This window comes from Cydia pomonella, chromosome 4 (genome assembly GCF_033807575.1).
Source record: "Cydia pomonella isolate Wapato2018A chromosome 4, ilCydPomo1, whole genome shotgun sequence".
Lineage (NCBI taxonomy): Eukaryota > Metazoa > Arthropoda > Insecta > Lepidoptera > Tortricidae > Cydia > Cydia pomonella.
The window spans coordinates 9,427,604-9,448,748 of NC_084706.1; the positions used below are offsets into that span (position 1 = coordinate 9,427,604).

A 21,145-nucleotide genomic window follows, 5' to 3' on the forward strand; every position below is an offset into this window, starting at 1 on the left:
AGTCTGGCTAACCAAATTTTGTTGACAGATATTTTCATGTTGTATCACCAATTGTCTATGGCTTAAAAAAAGCTAAAAGTATGTTGTCAATTTATGTCATTCGTTCATATACTTCGCGCTTAATAAGGGGTTTATTTGAAATAATATTAATAATGACTATACTGAGTGAGGTCCCCAAACTATTATTTAAGCTCATAATTACGATAATGTGCGAAGTCGACGTGAAGCGTTGTATAACGAAAAACTGCTATGTTTACAAGTCGTAAACAATTTAGTAGGTTGGTGCTCTATTAATATTTTAATACTTTAAGTACTAGTTCTAACATTTACTGATTAAGTACGTGAATTTATTAATACCTGAATCTCATGAACAGGATAAGTGTGTAAAGAAACGGATAAACTAGAAGTTCTGGAAAATATCGATAAAATCAAAACATTGGAACGTAACGAGTTACTGAAAACAAGGCTTGAGTCGGTCAGGACCGAAGAACTAAAAGGAATGAAATCCCACCACGGACCGAAAGGAACTAGTTCATCTTAAGTGCTCTTAATCGGTCTCGGTCCTTTAGTTCAGGGCTCCTACCGGGAAAATCGAAGTTCGTCAATTGCGGGCATTTTTCTCTGTCACTCTAATTACGTCTTAGTAAGAGTAAAAGAGAAAGATCCCCGCAATTTGCGAATTTCGGTTTTCGCGGTAAGCCCCCCGTAGTCGGTACGTCAGTACCTAGTAACAAATCGGTCGGGAGCGAATGATCGGACTGAGTCAAGGTCAAGAAAGTCGTTAGCTCACGCTCTCGCTCTGTTTATTTGATTGATATTTGCTCCTGAATTAAATGAACTAAAAGAGCGAACTAGTTCCTTTGACCGATTGACCGAGATCGGAGCGCTCTTTTTAAAGACCGAGCACAACTCTACTGAAAACCACAGACTACTCTTTGGACAGGCCTTGGATTTAATCGTTTGGAATCCATATTTGTAAAGCGCAGAGCATTCTAAACCTTGTCTGGAACAGTGTCGGTAGCAAAAGCAAATGTCAACGTCAGTTCGATAAAATAGTAAATTTTGTCTGTGGTCGTAGACTCTCAGTACTTTCAGCTTTTAGTGAAGAGACTTATTTTTCATTGCTGATTTTAATTAAGTGAAATGATAGACTGGATTTGAAACGTATGTTTGTTTTATGCTTACGAATAGAAATTCTATGACTTACATTTTTAAGAGTTTATGTATAATTTAGTGATAACCTTGATTTTGTGCATTCGACTTGGTGCCTTAACTTTGGTCACAGCGATTTTGTTATTATTATCGTAGTAAATACTGATAATCTCTTTCCTCATCATAATATATTCACCGGTTCTATCTTTCTCAAAGGGTTGTAAACTCTCAAATAATGAGGTCCAAATTATGTTTTTTTATTTATGTTATACAAACAAATCTTGTCAGCTTTTATAATTAGATGCACCAGAGTAATTTAGTTACTATCGCATGTTATGTGTTCTGAATTAAGACCGGCTTCACTTACATTTGACATTGAGTGCTTTTTGTTCCCATTACATTACTCATCTCACTCCTACAATATTCAAAATTGCAAATTATGGACAAGGACATAATATATCTAGGTTTATGTTTAGAAGAAAAATCAACCTTATAAATTAAAATAAATGTGACTAAATATTCACTTTTTGGAGTACACTCTGGTAATACTTGTCTACTAAAATCAGTTATCATTTTGTAGATTTCAATATGGGGAGGCCCTACTCTGGTATGATTGGACAATGGATAGCATGAAACACTTGCAATATACACAATGAGTGCCCCAAGTGGGTGTGTCAACTGCAGTGATGGCTCAGAGAAGTCTGACTTGAAGCATGAGGCAGAGTGCTCAGAGGGGGAAGATGCTCAAATTAGACTTGCGCCTCATGTGCAGGCATACCTTGCACATAATAGCCCAACAACCAACTGTTGTGGGCTCACCATCCCCATCGCTTTTGAAAGGGCTGCCCCGGGTACATGGTGGAATCCCAGATTTGATTCCAAGATACTTGAAGGCCAATATAGACATAGTTCCTTTAGACAAATAAGATTAAGATTCAGGTGAGTTTAAAATATAAATTTAAAACTATGGTAATATGAAAAAAAAAATGCATGAGAACCCATTTCTAAATGTTATAGCTGCTAATTTTTAAATGTTGTCTTACCAAAAATGTTGTTTTTCTTTTAATTTCAGATTTGCACTTTTATACATTTTGATATTTTCTATATCATGGTTTGTCTACTTTGTGGTCCTGGGTTTGAATGGTATGACAGTGAAATGGCCATTTCTGTGTTCTATATTTGCTGGAGTCCTATTGATAACATCTGTTATGTTGTATGTCACATTCACAAATGTATACAAGCGGTATACATTCAAGATATCCTTAGTTATGGCCCTGGCGCTGTGCACTCTTAGCCTGTCACTTGTGACACTCACCACACAGGTGCAGCCGCATGGACTGCCTCCCCGCGCGGCCGACATTAGCCAATCAGGACACTTCATCATGTGCATTGAAATCCTGTTAATTATATATACACTTACACCTCTACCACTGTTTGCCTGTGTTATCACTGGAATTTTATATTCAGTTGTTTTTGAAGTGTTGAACATTGTGTTGCACCTGACCGAACAAGAATGGCAAGGTCCCGGGCTATTTGTAAGGATCCTGTTGCAGCTGTGTGTGCACATTATCGGTATACATATATATTTAATGACATTTGTCAGAATGCGCGGTACGTTTATGAAAGTAGGTCAGAGTTTGTTGGTGCGAAGGCAGCTAGAAATGGAAAAGCAGTTGAAAGAGAAAATGATACATTCAGTGATGCCTCCAAAGCTCGCGAGCTGCCTGATGGAGGAGCAAGTTTTAGAATCAGAGCCTAATCTGAAGAATCGTCATGATCCACTCAATGCAAGGCCTTCTAACCCCGCAGCAGGAGATATTAAGTCACTGTTCCGACCATTTAACATGAGCTGTATGGACAATGTCAGTATTTTATTTGCTGATATTGTCGGTTTTACGAAAATGTCCAGTAACAAAGGTGCTGAAGAGTTAGTGAATATACTGAATGATTTGTTTGAGAAATTTGACGAGCTGTGTCAGATACACGGCTGTGAGAAGATCTCGACATTAGGGGACTGTTATTATTGTGTGTCGGGTTGCCCGGAGCCGCGCCCGGACCACGCCACATGCTGCGTGGAGATGGGGTTAGGTATGTATAATCACTGACACATGACACGGTTGTTTACAACAAGGTGGTTGTATTGTTAGTATGTTCTAAAATGAAAACTGACGCGTAAAACTTCCGATCTGCGAGCTAACTAATCTAGTAAGATACTGCCTCACATATTTTTTGAATTATGACCTACCTACTAATGTCGATTCTTTTAATTCGTTTGTACAGTTTTGCACAGCTTATATACAGTTTTTTTGTCAAATTATGGGCAAGCTTGACGCCCTAAACTTATAATTCGTCCAAAAACCATACTTAATTGGGGGCCACACAGAGCTAGCATACGCGCGAGGCAATTTCCTCACGCACAAACCAGCCAGTGTTGACGTGTTCGCTCTGTGTGGACCCGCCTATTAATGTATATATCATTCATAATTACACATAAGGTATACCCGGTCGGATGGAGGGTAAGATCGTATGATCATATTTTCTACCACATAGCAGTTATTTTACATCACAATACACCAAACAATACAGTGTGTGACGCAATTTCATTCCGCCCCTCTTGCTATATTGTACGTAACTGCTCAGTCGTATCAGTCGTGTGTTGCGAACGTTTTAAAAAAAATGTGAAAAAGTTGAAATTTAATGGAAAAGACCGGAATTTTTCAACGTATGCAACTTATTCTCCTTGCTTTACGCTATGGCGTATTCACACACGGTATACGATACACGGGAACAATTTACGCCGTGTGAACCTAGCCTAAGAGTTCGAATTAGCAATTAGTCCGATTTTAGTCCAAGAAGGTTACATGATTTCTTTGTACCACTGAGTCCACTTACTTCATTGGTAGTTGTAAAAAATGGATAGGTGAACGTGTTATTAATTTGTAGGTATGATAGATGCGATCCAAGAATTCGACAGAGAGCGCGGGGAGGGCATCAACATGAGAGTGGGCGTGCACACAGGGACGGTGCTGTGCGGGATCGTGGGCACCCGCCGGTTCAAGTTCGACGTCTGGAGCAACGACGTCTCCTTCGCCAACAAGATGGAGTCCACCGGCAAGCCCGGACGAGTACATGTCTCTGAAGAGACAACCAGGTTTCTCGGAGGCTCGTATGTTCTCGAAGAAGGCGACGAAGTATTTGGTAATTATTACCCATAAGTGTATTTTAATGTCTCCATTGTGATGACTTAATTATAGTCGCGTCAAGATAAAGTTTTACGATGTTAATAACGGTTATCACACTGATTAAACTGGGCCACAATTCTTCATTGTTTTAACAGCTACTCTTTTCATATTTTGAAAATAGCCGCATAGTAGGTTGGTAGGTAGTTTGACATAAATTTCATGCATTTTGAATTGATCATTTTGATAAAACTTATTGTATATATCCAGGTCATAAAACATACTTCATAGAGGGTCGCCAGCTGAGCTCCCCGTACGACCACGAGCAGTGCCTCACGCCCTCCAACCCCGTCAACTTGCGCCTCATTATATCTCCCGCAGCATCCCCTCAGTCCGTCCTTTCTTTCATGCAACCCCCGCGCTCTCCCCAATCTCCGCAAGGCTTCAATGACGCTCGGAAATCGGACAACTTTCTGGCGCCAGCTCCCTTTCATTTCCGTGCTAAGGCTAGTTCGCTGCCCAGTATATTGGACTCCGACGAAATGGATGAAAAAAGGGAGAAAGGCTTTCCGGAGGGAACCGACAGCTCATCTAAAAGTCCTACGTCTGTAGGTAAGTTGACTGAATATTATTTTAGTCTATTCAGTTTCCTTTCAAACATTTTTCATTTTCCAGACGCGTAATGGACGGCTTTCGGCATATTTCAGATAATAAATCATATTTGAAATTGGTCGATACAGTCATAGAATAATATTATCACAGCGTGATCGTGACAGCGTATCATTCTAGTCGGGTAAACTCAAATTATGTTTCGGAACCAATTCGGTAAATATTGTCATTAGGTATATCGGTTTCGTGTGCTTGGCGTGTTTTCCCATACCGATTTTATAAATTCGAAAGTAACGTGCTAAATTATTAAATTCTTTTGGAAATCCTTGGAATGGACATGACACTGACTAAATCTCACGCGAAGAGCTAACAAGATATATCTTATAAATTGTACCCGGGAAAATTCATTTTATCAGCATAAGGCCCTGATAAGATATGATGACTCGCCAAAGGTGATTCTACAAATAGAACTAAGAAGATGAAAAATGAACTTATTTCATTGATAAGCTGTTTACGAGATTTGAGTGTAGAGTGTTAAATATAGAATTACTAATTTACAAAGCCATGTTGCCATTTAGCAAACGCTTGCATCCGCACTATCATAGCGCGTGACATAGAGGTGAAGGACTTCAAACGTTTCCACGCTAAGTCCATGGACGAAGATTATGGCGAATAAACTGCTCGAGATCAAGTCTATCGTTACACTTATTATGTCATCAAATGTAGAGCATGAAGCTAAACTATTAAGGTTGTGTATATCATGACATTCATTACTGAGGCGGATCGTCACGTTGTCAATGCAATCAAGTTGAGTTAACACGTGCTTAAATTCTAACTGAGAGTTCAAACAGTTCAGGTGTCAATAAGATAAGCGGTCATTCGATAATTAGTTGTCATAACATGCCGCCGTTATGGATAAAGTCAAACATTTAAGTCGATGCCCAAATTTCATCATATTTACCTAATCACCTGAACAGGAAAAAAGAGGGCTGCATTTTCGATTACGTATTATACATATAGAATGTTTGTATGTCTGTTTTCTTTGGGCCTGCTGGTATGCATATAAATAAAAAAAATCAATAGATCTTTATAGCCGAACCAATTTTAATAAACAAACGCTTATCGAGCGAAGCGTTCGCGAAGGTCTCCGTTTTAGCTTGGGCTAAATGCTTTCGTATGTCCGGATGTTCTCGTCTACAGGTCGCAATTCTCAACCAAATCTCGTGAAATTTTGTGACCGGACTCCATGATTAAATAGTTTTTTTGTCGTTTCAGTTTTTTTTTTTCAAAATGGCGTGTGTCATACATTTAATCAGTTTTAACCCTTTATAATGCATAAGGTCGTCAGAAATTATGCAAAATGTAACCCTATCACTTTGAAACAAAGTTCAAAATCATGTGGAATATATATTCCCTCTGCCTTATAGGGGAAGTACGGACAAAATGACACATGCTGTTTGGTTTTTTGAACCATATATCTCGTTATTTAAAGTAATTATAATTATTTTCAGTTAATAAAACTTATCATAAGTTCATTGGCTAACACTAACACAGCCTTTTAATTGAATAGGAATAATATTAATATTATTGTTTTATTCAGAAAAATATACAGGAATAAGAAAACCATTGGGTCCATATAGTTGTGGGTAAAATTACACACTAAGCATTATGCGAGTCCAGGCAGGGTGAGTATTAGTGAAACAATGATAGCCGGTTGAATAACGAACATTAATTGTATTGAACCGCTGCCGTATATATATATATATATATATATATATATATATATATATACTATTTCCGATATTGCTAAAAACAGAAAGATAGGTATCCTAGAATATTAATATCTATTCTACCCTTCGATTAAGATCGCGTTTGTAGCGATCGCAAAAACATGTCTTCTCTCTCATCTTCAAACACGTAAGTCGGGTAGATCAAAATCCAGCAATTTAGGATTACCCTGAGTGGCCGTGTCCGCCGTTAGACTGCGACGCTTAGGCTGTAGCGGGTCGCTCCCCACCGATGTAGGAAGGTCATTCCATGTCTTTCTGTGGATGTGTGTGCTGCTGGTGATGGCCAGCTCTTCGCTTGATTGATTACCCTGCCGCGGAGACTATCACTACTACTACGCATGTGAGAGTAGCACGCCCTGTCTTTTGTCTCGCTCCAAGTGCTGCATAAATAGCGCGGCGCCCGCGCACGCTTCATTCAGTTGACTCCGGCCGCCGATGCGAACCCATGTCCCATAGCATGGATATAATGGCATACTACAATTCTAAGGACATAGTTTAAATGTTTGGTCTTCTTTAGAACATCAGCACATGAAGTATGAGCCCAACGAGGACAATTTTTACATCATAACCAGTTTTCACCGGGCTTAAAGTTCATTGCAATTATTATAGGGACAGTTCTCTTCATCCTCTGTATGGCATAGACTATTTAGTTTTGTCCAGTGTATATGTATGTACTTATGTCATTTTGGCCAATTGTAAACAAGACGCATTCAGAATTATATTTAATGAATATCATTGGTATTTAGCTAAATAATAACAAATTACTACTTATAATTCTCATAAAAACTGAAAAAAAAAACTCTTGTATAAAATAAACTTATGTGGGCACCAAAAACGTTCACACTCATTACTTCGGTGCGACTGAGCCAATGATGCCGGGAATCTCGCAGAATTGTGTCGTTAAACTCACTACAGCCCGCCAATTTCGAAATAAGCCCACTGTGTCATTTTGTCAATACATGTTATTTCCCCTAAAGACTTTTAAGCTATGCTCGCGAGATCTACAGCTCACAAAGCCGCTAGTCTTTTTTTGTTCCATAAATGTAACACCTCTGGAGTTGCAGGCATCCATAGGCTATTGTGACTGCTTACCATCAGATGGGTCGTATTTTTGTTTGCCATCGGCGTGGTATTAAAAAAAATCGGCATTACCTTAACGCATGTAATCAGTCGGGTATACCTACAAACATTTTCTTTAAATCTTTTTAGGAAGTTCTACAAACATTTTCTTTAAATCTTTTTAGGAAGTTACGGCAAGTACGCAAGTAAGTTGAAGAATTGGAAGGTGTCGAAATTCTTAAGAAAACATTCCGATACCCCATTGCACGCAATAAAGAAACAAGCATTCAATGATGCCGACAAAACACTTCAACTACTGTCGTGCGGCGACGCGCCATCGAGCAACGGTTACCAGCAAGTGCCTATCGTGATAGAGGCTCAGGACACCAAGGCCAGGCCGACCAGCAGCAAGCTCAACACGCCTGTGAACCCCGACATGGTGTCGTTTGAGAAAGAGATCATCGATATCCGGTCGTACCTGAGCCAGTCAAGGAGTAACATGTCGCCCTTCGCGAGAAGTAGCAGCTATAGGTCGCAGTACGGAAGGCCTACTAATATTGACGTAAGTTGAACGTGACAGTTACTGCACTCAAACAGCTGATTTTTTAACAATTGGTTCTCTTAGGTACTTTTGCTTATATCGGTACATAATACATACTCAGTCAGGTCATATAAGTTCTGTCACAACAGGTTTTGACTGATAAAATGTAATACAACGCTTTTAATAAAAAAAAGTTAGCCATGATTTGAAAGCTTGTTTTATACTGATCAAAATAATTCGTTTAAATTTTCGATCGGGACTTTATTTACTATGTACTTGTTTAGTTGTCGTTATTGTCGTTTGATGCGAATACGCCACTGGATTATGAAACATTCGCAAAGGGAGTAAAAATCAACGATATTCATAGTAGCAACGAGTACCTACGTAAACAATTCGTATTTGATATTGCCAAGCGCTTGTATCGCTCTCCTCTTGTCTTGTAAGTGTAATGAAGCTGGGCTGGGAGTCTGTGAGATGCGTATTTTATTCGCCAACTCTATAGACAAATGAGCCATAGTGTCAGAGCGGAAAATCTGTTTTGTACGACGAATATTTTCTGTTCGAAGTACATTTCGGAGCCCAAGTAGCTATGCGGGTGAGGTGTTCTAAATGATCTGAGCGCAACTTTGCTGCTAAGGCTGCTATCTTCAGGAAAAGTTGCACTTACCACACTTGACAGACCAATGAACGTTGTTCAGGAAATTTCTCTTGCAATAAAATTTAGCGAACGTTTTAACGGTGACAGATGGTTTTGTGTAACCGAGGGGCATCTGGCCCGCTTAGCAACTCGTGCTGTAAACTGGCCGTGGTTATTTATTGACAAACTTAAAAAAATATCGTGAGTGCAAGCTTCGCTTGCGCTTGCCTGTTAGAGTAGAAAATCGATCTACGAAATGAAAAAATACAAAAAGAGTGAAAAAGAAAAGGTGTATGTTTTAGATCCCCGTGTGTCGCGCGCGCAGCTCGACGCTGGCCACGCAAGGGGAGCTGCGCGCGTGCGTGCGCAAGCGGCAGGACGACTCCGTCAGCCTGTGCCCGTCCGTCAACAGCCGCAAGGACAGCGGCATACGGAGCACCAGCCGCCGCTCCAGCATACAGCAGCAGGTAATCATTTAAACTCGCTCTTACCCGAGGGCCACGCTATACCATTGTTTTAAGAGAGGCCTAACGCGAAATTATAGTTGTTATATCGAATTATTACACATTCAATCGTTACAACACAGAAACTAGATTATATTTGTAAGGCAGACTCTAGCCAAAACCTTACTATACTAGGTCAAAGTTGGCTTGATAGAGACAGGAAAAAAAACACGAAAACGTGTCTTATTGTATGTAATTTCAGTTGTATATCGTTATCCTAAATAACTTGGAAGTATAATTTTAGAATAAAATAACTAGCGACGTCACTGGCAACAGTTTAGGCTGTAAGTATATCATCAGTCTGAAAGGTTTTACCCTTTTTATGCCGCTTGATATTTCAATCTCGCGTAGCAAGTTTAATTAATTACCGCGTTCGCGCTGGCGCGGGTGCATTGTAGGTAAAATCCGTCGCACTGCTATTTAACTCACTTACCCGCTTCGTGTAAGCGCGCCAGCTAGCGGACACCCGTACCCGCATCTTAAAGAGGGAAGAATAAATCTTAACAAATCACTTTGATTTTGATGTCGATAGCTTCAGCATAATATATTCTAGGTTTATAGGTTTCGCTTTAAAAAAAAATTGTATTGCAAATTTTGAAAAAAAAAGGAAAATCTATAAACCTAGTTTTTATTGTGTCAATAGGCGGGCCGGTCCACACAGAGCGAGCAGCCTCGCGAGGAAATTTCCTCGCGCGGCAAACGCCTGGCCGGCCCCGCGCGGCCGCGTGCTCGTGTAACTTTTGCCTCACTCGAGCTAATTTGCTCGGCAAGATGGCGTCACTCAGTCAGCTGTTCAAAATGGCGCCGCACGTAATGAGTGCAGTGGATTGCATTTCCTTTATTTTGCTATTTAAAGCAATTCAAAAGAATATGAGGTTGAAAAGAAGGACACGACAATTTGCGACACTCATTATTATGAATTTTTTCCAACGTTATCACGGTTTGACAACTTTTAACGTAAGTAGATACGATCAAAATAACCAGGCGCACCATCAGCAAATACGTCTACACTGGCGCGCTGTAAACGTCTGAGGCGCCTGTGAGCATATTGAAAAACCGAAACCGAGCGGCTCGGCCAAGGTCACGCTCGCTCGTCTACACTGGGCGTTTTGTGCGCGAGGAAATTGCGTCGCGCGTATTCTCGCTCTGTGTGGACCCGCCTCATCATCATCTCCTAGATGTTTCCAACCACAGAGACTGCGTTCTACCGCTGAGAGCGTCGCTGGTGCGCTCTCAGGTGACTGATATAGCCAATTTTTGCTGCAAATGTCCCCTCCGACATAATTGTAAAGTATGGCCACAGGTGGTCTGGCCTTCAGCTCGTCACGCTTAGAGTCGAGTTCTGTGTGCCGCCTAGCTTCAAACTAACGCAACTGCGTCTGCACAATATGCCACACTGTCACTGGCTAGACTCTCCCATTTCGTTGGCTCTATATGAGCTCTTTTCATATGCCGCTTCAACACATCTTTGAACAGCAAGAACTGGCCGCCTTGTTTGCGCTTTCCATCTTGCAGTTCGCAGTAGAAGATGCGTTACGCGACTCGGTCTTGGTACATGCGGGAGAAGTGACCGCACCATCGTAGTTGTCGTCTCATTAGGTAGGCCTGTATTCCAGCGACATCGGCACGCCTAAGGATCTCTGTGTTTCTAACACGGTCAGACCAATGGACGCCCATAATTTCGCCTAGGCATCTCAGATGAAAGCTGTCTAATGAGCGAATATGCTTACGATACAGGCACCACGTTTCTGAGGCATACAAGAGATTCGGCAGGACAATAGCCATGTATACAGCTATTTTAGTAGGAAGCTTTATATCGTGTGACCGAAACACCTTGAAACGAAGTTTGCCGAACGCTGCCACCCGCCGAACAACATACTAAAAAATCATGGAGAATGGAAATTATTTAGAAGTGGAAAAACGACGATCACGTGGTATATTTCCCTCTTAACGAATGTATAGCGATCGGTGTCATCGTCAAGCATTTCGTGTCCGGGGCGTTACGTGAAATCTGCCAACAGCTGTTAACAAGCAGGGCGCTACTGGCAAACGGGCATTTCTGTTAAAATAGTACGGGAGCGCCTAATATTGGATTTGTTTTAATTCTTGCATGCTTTGCTCCACTTTCATAAACTAGAGCATAAACATATCTTTTGTGCAGCCTACGCACATCCATAAAAACAAACTTTACGAGAATGATAAACGGAAAAAAGTATTTTAATGTCATAGGTTACGCTGACGGGTATATGTATAACTAAATTACCTATCAGTGCACTATGTTAACGGTGCAAAAAGATCCTTTTAAGATTGGATAAAATCATTACAATACTTCCAATCCTATATAGCGGGCTTTTATTTAAAGATGGACTACTGATAAAAAAAAATACTCTGGCCTAGAATGAGGATATTTGATTGTTGTAGGTTGAAAATTCTTATAAAACATCTAGATCGAGATCTAGATATCTGGCCGGATTAACTGTGTCGTATTTGTTGTCTTTAATACCTTATTCTTCTTTTTAGAATCTAGAACAACTCATCCAGCCAGCTTGGTTGCATGCTGGCCGTAACGGACGGTTAGAGTTTATGGTTCAATTTGTAATGGTTACTGGTCAATTGCATTAACGTTACGGCCAACACTGATATTAAGTCTTTATTAAAAATGTTAATCGTTTAAATCTTAATTTAATAACCAGACATAGAAGTTTTTGTGGCAAAAACGAGTTCTTGAGAAAATGAAACATCGACAAATAATAACATCGATAAGTCAGTCATAGATTAATAATTAAAATATGGAAATTCTACTTGCTGTAATTTACCGGGAAATTTCAAGAATGCAAATCAATTACCGATCCGACCATAATTTCTTTATTATATATATTAAGTTTTTAAAAATAAAAACGTAAACTGTAGAATACAGTGTCAAAATATAAGAAACCTACCAATGGGTGTATCAACGTGTCGAACGTGTTGTGTATTTCGCGGTAGGTATCTTTTTATACAATGTTAAAAATATCTATAACGCTACGGTAACATCGATAGTAGACATGTCGATATTTGATTTTGTCAATCACTTTATTTTGCCACAAAAACTTCTATGTCTGTTAATAACGATGTTATATTTAACTTAAATATTTCCAAGCCTCCAAAATATATAGTCCAAATTAAAACAAATAGAAAAACATGTTGAGAGATGAGAATCAGTTTGTATTTAAATTTCAGATATTTGCCCTGAACCACACGGCGATAGCGGTGTCGCAGGTAGACATGATGCAGCACCGCGTGTCAGGCTACTACACGTCGTCGCAGTCCTCGCTCAACGAGCCGTCCTCGCGCACGCGCCTGCCGCCGCCCCTCAACGACCAGCAGGTGCAGTCCCTGCAGAAGCTGCGCAAGCAGTCCGACCTGCAGCTCATCCGCTGCGTCCAGGACAACGCCAGGTCGGGCATCAACTACTTCGTCCAACCGCCCCTCAATAGATTCACTCTCTTCTTCAAGGCGCCAGAGATAGAGGCGCAATATCGCGACAAAGCGCACCGAAGCGATGACTGTGAGGATTTCCCTCCGACTCTGACCACTTCAAGATTTAACACCGCTTTAGATATTCTTGTTTCTGCTATAATCTTTTTAGCCGTTTCCGTTTCGATATTCGTTTTGTATCACGCGTGGAGACAGTGGATCGGGTGGTTCGTGCTCTTCAATGTCATAGAGGCTGTTACAATATCCTGCTGCGTCTACCGACACTACTTGAAATGGAAGACGAAAGGGAACCCTCCCGTCACGGACACCATCCAGCGGTCCGTGAAGGTATTTAGGCAATTAACGGATTGGTTTCCGTGGCATGTATCGGGCGGGCTGCTAATTAGCCTGCCGATTCTGGCTATTTTAATAAATTTCTCCTGTAATTACACGACGATGCCCATTTTGAAGGGCGAGCAGTCCTTCTACGTGTATTTGCTGTGCATTAGCATAGTCCACTTCTGTAATTTTACCCAAATGAACTGGCTGGTGAAGAACACTTTGGTGACTGTATATGCTGGCCTGTTCCTGTTCCTCGCCGTACTCGGGTGTCACGAAGTAAATACTCAATATTTAGACGCTGATATTATGCGGCCTTCAATACTAGCCGCTACTTATAATAACTCATTAAACGCGACCAATGACTATTCTGACGACTGGCTAGAGAACAACAGTACCGAGACAGGCGAAGGCACGCTGCACAAGATGCATTTAACGGAGCTTTATTTAGACATAGTTTTGCTGCTGATGCTGGTATGGTTTCTCAATAGAGAGTTTGAGATCAGCTACCGTCTCAGTTTCTACAGCAACGTTGTAGCCAACCGGGATAAGCAGAGGGTCCAGAACATGCGAAACCAAGCGGACTGGCTCCTACACAACATCATCCCGCGCCACGTCGCCGACCAGCTCAAGAACACCGCCAAGTATTCTGAAAACCACAAGGACGTCGGTATTATCTTCGCTAGCATAGTCAATTTCAATGAAATGTACGACGAGTCGTACTTAAAGGGAAAGGAATACCTTAGAGTTCTGAACGAGTTAATCGCGGATTTCGACGAGCTATTAGAGAGACCGGAGTTTCAGCACGTAGAAAAAATCAAAACTATCGGAAGCACGTTTATGGCGGCTAGCGGACTCAATCCAGACTTGAGGCACTCTTCCCGCGGCTCACACGATCATCTCTACCAGCTGATGGACTTTGCTTTAGAAATGCAGAAAGTTGTGGACAATTTTAATCAAGATTTGCTAGAGTTCGATTTCATTCTTCGGATCGGGTATAACTTTGGGGATGTTACGGCTGGGGTTATCGGCACAACCAAATTGTACTATGACATTTGGGGCGACGCGGTGAACATCGCGTCTCGGATGGACTCGACGGGAGTCGTGAAGCGTATCCAAGTGGGCGAGGCGTGCATCCCCGTCTTGTCACCCATCTACGAGTTCGAACAGCGCGGCAGCGTGTACGTCAAAGGCAAAGACGATATGAACGTATATCTCTTAGTCAGAAAAAAATAACTCTAGATGAAACAAATTATTTATAATGGAAAGTAGAATCTGTGATTTAATTATATGTATATTTGTTACTACGTAACTAACGTAATGAGGTTACAGTTTAAGAGATGCTTGGGTCATACACTTATTTAGGTTCTAATTGAATTCCTCTGGAGTTGCAGGCGTACAAAGGCTACGGAGACTGCTTACCATCAGGCGGGCCGTATGCTTGTTTGCTACAGACGTAGTATTAAAAAAAATTTGATTGGATTGAATCTGTTCCTGCAAGTTCTGAATATCGTTGAAACCATTATCTATAATTTTGGTACAGGCCAAAGTTACGTCGGTTTGATCGTACAGCTCTCAACCAGAAAGAAGGCTCCAGTATGCTTAACTTTTGGGGACAGAAGAAAGAACTTTTGTTTTAGAAGCCTGTGTATGGCCCGCTTATTTATTGTGTGCATTACAAAAGTGATATAATGGCTTAAAGAAATACTCCAAATATATAAAGGATATTAATTTATTGTTATTTGGCTTAAACCTAGCACTCACTACCCTGCTTGCAGTCCTGCTATAGCGGGAGGTAGCCCTGCTAGAGCGAGATGGTAATCTTACTAATGACTATGTTTGTTTCTCACTTCAGCAGGCAAGCAGGATCGTGTGCAGGTTCTAGCTTTTAGCGTGTCGAATGGCAGCGTGTGTGACGCATGTTTATGTGGTGTAAAACAAATCTCCTTGCCGCATTCTCTAATCTGTAACCAGTGCTCTAGTCCACTATGAAATTTCATTGAACTGTATTATGTGACTAAATATTATTTATCCGTCTTATATGTATTTGACCGTAGTTAATTATGTAATTATTAATGAGGAATATTAAAGATTCTTCCAAAGGGTAGCTAAATGATTTGTAATGATTCGAATTGATAAGATGAAAATCGTGTTAACTACGAATGCGTAATACAAAGGCAACGAAATGGTATGGGTTGTGGGTGAAACCTGACTTATGTTTATGACTTTGTTAGCCGTGTCGATGTATCGTAATATCATACTTAAATCCGATTTAGACAGTTTTTGTAAATGTACGAGTACTGCGTTCCGAAGCTAATGTTTTCCTATAGCTTACAGAGTAATATTGTAAAATGAGTAGCAAATTATCCGTCAATGTGTAATGCCTCAGCTTTGGTGCGCCCTATTTCAAAAGTAGAAGCATGTACTGTTCTTTATATCCAATAATACGATTATTCAAGTAACTTAGTAGTGATTAATATATTACAATCAACTAGCGCAATTTACTAATGTATAGGGTTGCTGCGTTTATTGTCTACATAAACATAAAATTGTATTTACGTCTGAAGACGATTTGTGTCTTCGTTAATGAGTTTTTTGTGTGATTGTATATGTCAGATACGATGAGCTGTACTTGTACTTATGTACTATATTGCTCGCAAAAGATATTCTAATGCGAAAATTTTACAACCGCGTGTCTTCTCATTACATACCTTGTAAGAATTATTTAAACTTATGATGAAAGCCTTGACTGTACATTCCACTTGTATTTATGATATTGCCTTCGAATATATATTTTCTAGGGAAACGAAGTATTTAAAGAAGGATTTTTTCAGAGGGGAATTTTTACTGAATGTTGGACCAAAACTGGATTATTAGACGCAATTAGCTCTCTTTAAATCTTACCTCTTTGGTAATATATTTGCTCTTTATACAGTACAAATTCGAAGATGTACTGGTATATTTATAAATAGAAACCTTCTTGTGATACGTGAAAATCGATATATATGACTATAATATTTAAGGAAAACATTTTTCTTTATATACATGATACCTAATCCCTACCTTTTTCAGTAAAACAACGTACAATAATAAAATATTAAATTTAATCTTTCGTATTACTTATCCACCACCTTTCATCACCACCTTACCTTTCATTACCTATTACGAATAGGGCTTGCAAATCGATTATTCGAATATTCGACTTGTTTTGATATTCGAATATTCGGCCGCAAAGTTTTCGAATATTCGAATATTTTTTTATTACTCAAAAAAATCTATTTCATCCGCTATAGTTACAGTGTCTGCGTGTTTTGCCTGTTATTTACAGTGAATGAGGAATGGTAGGTATCCAAATGTGAAGGAAATAATATTTTTACTAATACAGTATATATTTCGCACATGATGCAATTTTAAAATTTTTAACATCGAATAGTTGCACCAAAGCGTGCTGGACTTGTAGGCACTTATTCGCCAGTTCATTGAAGTAAGCTACCAACACGTTTTCCAAGACTGGACGTTTTGCTGATTTTCCATTGAATAAAAGTTTCATATGCCGCCAATTATTTTTTACCCGATTTTGATAGTAAAACGCTATCTTTCTCGGCTCTTGCCTCTATTAGTATTACTACTGGCAGCGTCAATTTTATGTGTTCTTTATTTTCAATGCTTGAAAATTACATTTTCGTCAATATATGTATAAACTAAAAACATGCAAAACTATTCCAATTTTATGACAAATACGGAAAATGAAATTTTTTTTACGCACGATTCTAATGTGCGCGCAAGACAAAGGCGCGAATGAAATCGACAAACAGCCAATAAAAAAAAAATGTAAAAAAAGCTAATATTTTCGTACTTTTATTCGACGGATGGAGATCAAATCGATAAAATGTTATGTTATTTCATTAATGTAATTTACGAGATAATTTAATCTATAAATTATGTTTGGTGTGATAAAACCTCTTTGAACTAACATTTGAAACCTAATAGTTGGTTTAAAAAAATGTATTACTCAACCAAATTAAGAAGGCTCCGTTTCCATGCATATTATGAGCAATCAGTTAGCTTCTTAACTCAGTCGGATAATATTATGAAAAAAGCACGAGTGTTATAATATACTGAAAAAGCACACGTGTTTAATATCTAGGATTATGAGCGAAAAATCGGTGCAATGAAAAGGTCGTTTTAAGCAAGTGTGTTGAAAACGAATATGAATATAAAGTACCCGGGATTGCTTACTTTTTATTTTTTTTACTCTTTCGTTTTAAAACTGCCAATAGTCAACAGCATTACTCATACAGCCAATGAAATTGTTTTAGAGAAATTAAATATTAAATAAAAATAGATTGAGAAAAAATGTACGTCTTTTTACTATGAAGGGGAGACTTTTTGCGATAACTCAATAACAGCTAAACTGATCATGTCCGCTATAGTTTTCATTTAATGTCTTTCTTAAGTTCTATTTCTACGATTATTTTCATATCTTTTGGACTTTTGGGGGACAAAATCTCCGAATATATTCACTTGATCAAAAAATGTTTGTTGAAGACCCCTATTAGTTTTGAAAGACCTTTCCAACAATACCTCACACTGTATGGTTGAAGGAAGAAAAACTTTACGTGAAGGGAAGGTACCCTAAAAAAAAAAAGGTTTTATTGTACGACTTTGTCGGCTTTATTGGTTTATATATCCATGCCAAATTATAGAGAGGAGAGCGTTGGCAGTACGAGGAAATATGCTCGCCCGCAGGTTTGCACGCTGTACACAGGAAGTAAAGATAACACTGTTCAAGGCTTATTGCCAGTCGTTTTACACGTGCAGCATGTGGGTGAGGTTTACACAAAAGGCATATAACACGATACGTGTGCAGTACAACAACATCCTCAGAATGCTGCTGAAGCGACCAAAGCACTGCAGTGCCTCTGGCATGTTCGCAGAGGCAAGGGCAGATGACTTCTTTGCAATTAGGCGCAAACGAATTGCCTCTCTGCTGAAACGTGTGCGCGGTAGCAACAACAGCATGCTGAGGACGTTGGCCGAGAGACTACTGCCTGCTCACTAAATACTGGGTCGGTGTGGTGATTGGGAGGGATAAGTAGGGTAAAGCCTCTTGGTGAGGTGGTAAGGTATGGATTAGTTTGTAGTTAATTAACATAGAGAATAAGATAGCTGTTAAGATTTTTACTAATATCGCTATGGATTTTTTTAATGGTCCGAAATAAACAATTTTTATTTTATTTATAGCTTTCTAGCACTAACCATTACGGAGTAAAGCCTCGGACAGACAGACACAGACAGACAGACGGACATGGCGAAACTATAAGGGTTCCTAGTTGACTACGGGACCCTAAAAACGTTGAAAATCTCTTTCACTTTTTAATTAACGCGGACCTAAGCGGAATGTAACTCATTGGGCAATGTCAACATAAGCATCCGCTATGATAAAGTTAATTGTTTTGCTTTATATATTTTGTTCCTCTAATATTCATGGCGCCAAGTTTGAGACAACACAGCTGCCACCGCGGTAATTAAAGAGCCTGTTTGATCAACCAGTCTTGTTATTAATTGAGAGCCTTAATTTCTCTCTACGAAAGATACTTTCAATGACTTTGCTGGCTCTTATGACTGTATTGAACGTCTTGTTCGAGTACTTAAAGCTACAGTTAGTGTAAATTATTCCATTTAAGAGTCCGCAGCAAGCTCAGCCGAATTTCACCTTCCCATACAAACGGAGTTTCCTTCTCATTTTAAAACTACGTGTTGGATTGTAATGAAACTGCACATACAATCACATGAGGTGTATCTATGCCTGTAATTAGTTTATATAGCTCCAGCTTGATTCTACCCACTTTTATTTCCTTTCACTGGATGCTACCAATATTCTATTGTTACCAAACCGAAATGACCTACAATACAACACGTGCTACTTCGCACCGGAAGATCGGAACGTATCTGGAAAAATAAAATAATTTAATATTAGGTACGTCATTTATTTCTCTTATCTTTACATTATAGTGGAAAATTACATTTGACATATTATCGTCATACATATTATTATTATAATTGTAATTAGGTAACAATTTTAATCCCATTTGTTGAAACGATCACAGTAAATGTATAATTATATAAGTTATGATATCTGAATTTTTCACACATACATTCTACATAAAATATATGTATATAAGTGAGGTGTATTCGGGTAATTCCGAAACAAGAAAAAAGTGGTGGACATTTCCCATAAGGGATTCATTACAACGGAATATCAGAACTGAAAATGATTTTCGGGAATAGTCAATTTCCGGGATTGCCCGATTACACCTTAATTATTTAAGCAAGTTAAGTGGATGGATGCAAACACGACAAAACTAGTAAAAAATATCGTTTTTGCTCTTCCGATAGACAGGAAAAGTAAGTAGACATTCTCAATATAAGTACACCTATTGTTATTATTTTTAATTACGATACTTGCCAGCTACGTAGGTGATATTGAATTTCCTTAAACATCTAATATTTTTTACTATTTGAAATAGGTACCCTTACTTTTACGGTCTTTTCGTAGCTTTGGTACATGTTTACAGCGGCGTAGCGTATGTGTTTGCCGCCCGGGGCCGATCAGAAATTTGCCGCCCCAATTTATGATCAACATCACTTAGTCAGGTCATAAGTTCTATCACAAAGATTTTTACTGATAAAAAAAATATAGATACAGTTTTGCATTAAGTATTCATTTTTTATACTACGTCGGTGGCAAACAAGCATATGGCCCGCCTGATGGTAAGCAGTCTCCGTAGCCTATGTACGTCTGCAACTCTAGAGGAGTTACATGCGCGTTGACGACCCTGACACTCCGCACTCTCATTGAGCTCTGCCAACCTTACTCACCGGCAGGAACACAACACTATGAGTAGGGTCTAGTCTTATTTGGTTGCGGTTTTCTGTAAGGTGGAGGTACTTCCCCAGTTGGGCTCTGCTCTAGATCTGGAATGTCATCCGCTGTTCTGCCCATCACAATGCCCATACCTCTCTTTTGGACGTAGTTTAAGGACGGATCCGGGTTCAAACATATGCAATATTCGAAAAAGAAGTTATATTTTATTTTATTTCGCGTGTATTCGCATCTAACGACAATCCCAAAGTAAACAAGTAGTAAATAAAGACGAGCTTTACATAAAAAAAAATATTGCATTTTTATCAGTATAAAATAAGCTTTCAAATCATGTCCAACTTTTTTTATTAAAAGCTTTGTATAACATTTTATTTGTAAAACTTGTGACCTCACTAAGTAGTTAATAGACAAGACAAAGTTAGTTGGAAAAGGTAAAATACAAAAAATATCCTCAAAAACTAAAACTCGACTACTGAAAATTTAAAAAGAAAAAAAACATCTGAAATAATCACACAGAAAATAGCGTATATTTAATTCTTTTACATAAAGAAATACAATGTAACATAATTTATTGAATTACGTTCATACAGTGTATACAATTACACTGTATGAACGAGAAACCCGTCAGATTTTAACCACGTATTCCTGTCTTAAGGAGCAAAAAAAATTATTTGTATTTTGATCAAATTCGGCAAAAAAAAAGTGTGTGTGTACCTATGCGTTTTTTATGTGTTTCCATGTACATTATTTTCAGAGGTTGTGCAATAAAGAGGATTTGTATTGTATTGTATTGTGTTTTCTGCCCACGACACGTTATTTATTTTTACATGTTGGCAAAAAAAAACTTTACACCGAATAAATAGTAGTTTTTTTTTATTTGCACAAAAATTTTGCGAGTTTACTTTAAAACTTTAATGTGTCTTAGTAAGGCCACATAGTGCTGGCGTTGTCGCAGCCATAAAGGCGTTTTTCACTGAGTTATTACAAAAACGAA

General features: G+C 39.0%; 2 protein-coding genes across 2 annotated transcripts in view; one reads left to right on the forward strand and one right to left on the reverse strand.

Annotated features, from left to right (window-relative positions):
* The first annotated feature begins 1,036 nt into the window (after window positions 1–1,036).
* On the forward strand, window positions 1,037–16,372 carry LOC133517036 (adenylate cyclase type 9-like). The gene is made up of 8 exons (XM_061850152.1): window positions 1,037–1,164; window positions 1,733–2,091; window positions 2,225–3,240; window positions 4,096–4,350; window positions 4,602–4,943; window positions 7,975–8,351; window positions 9,270–9,434; window positions 12,690–16,372. The coding sequence occupies exons 2-8, from the start codon at window positions 1,805–1,807 to the stop codon at window positions 14,499–14,501; spliced, it is 4,254 nt and encodes a 1,417-aa protein (XP_061706136.1). The 5' UTR covers window positions 1,037–1,164; window positions 1,733–1,804; the 3' UTR covers window positions 14,502–16,372.
* A 1,608-nt stretch (window positions 16,373–17,980) lies between these two features.
* The window catches only part of LOC133517040 (gamma-aminobutyric acid receptor alpha-like), a 76,282-nt gene continuing 73,117 nt past the window's right edge, over window positions 17,981–21,145 (reverse strand). Inside the window, exon 11 of the mRNA XM_061850164.1 lies at window positions 17,981–19,217. Within this exon, the coding sequence (XP_061706148.1) occupies window positions 19,189–19,217 (29 nt within the window). The 3' untranslated portion in view covers window positions 17,981–19,188. The remainder of the gene's footprint in view (window positions 19,218–21,145) is intronic.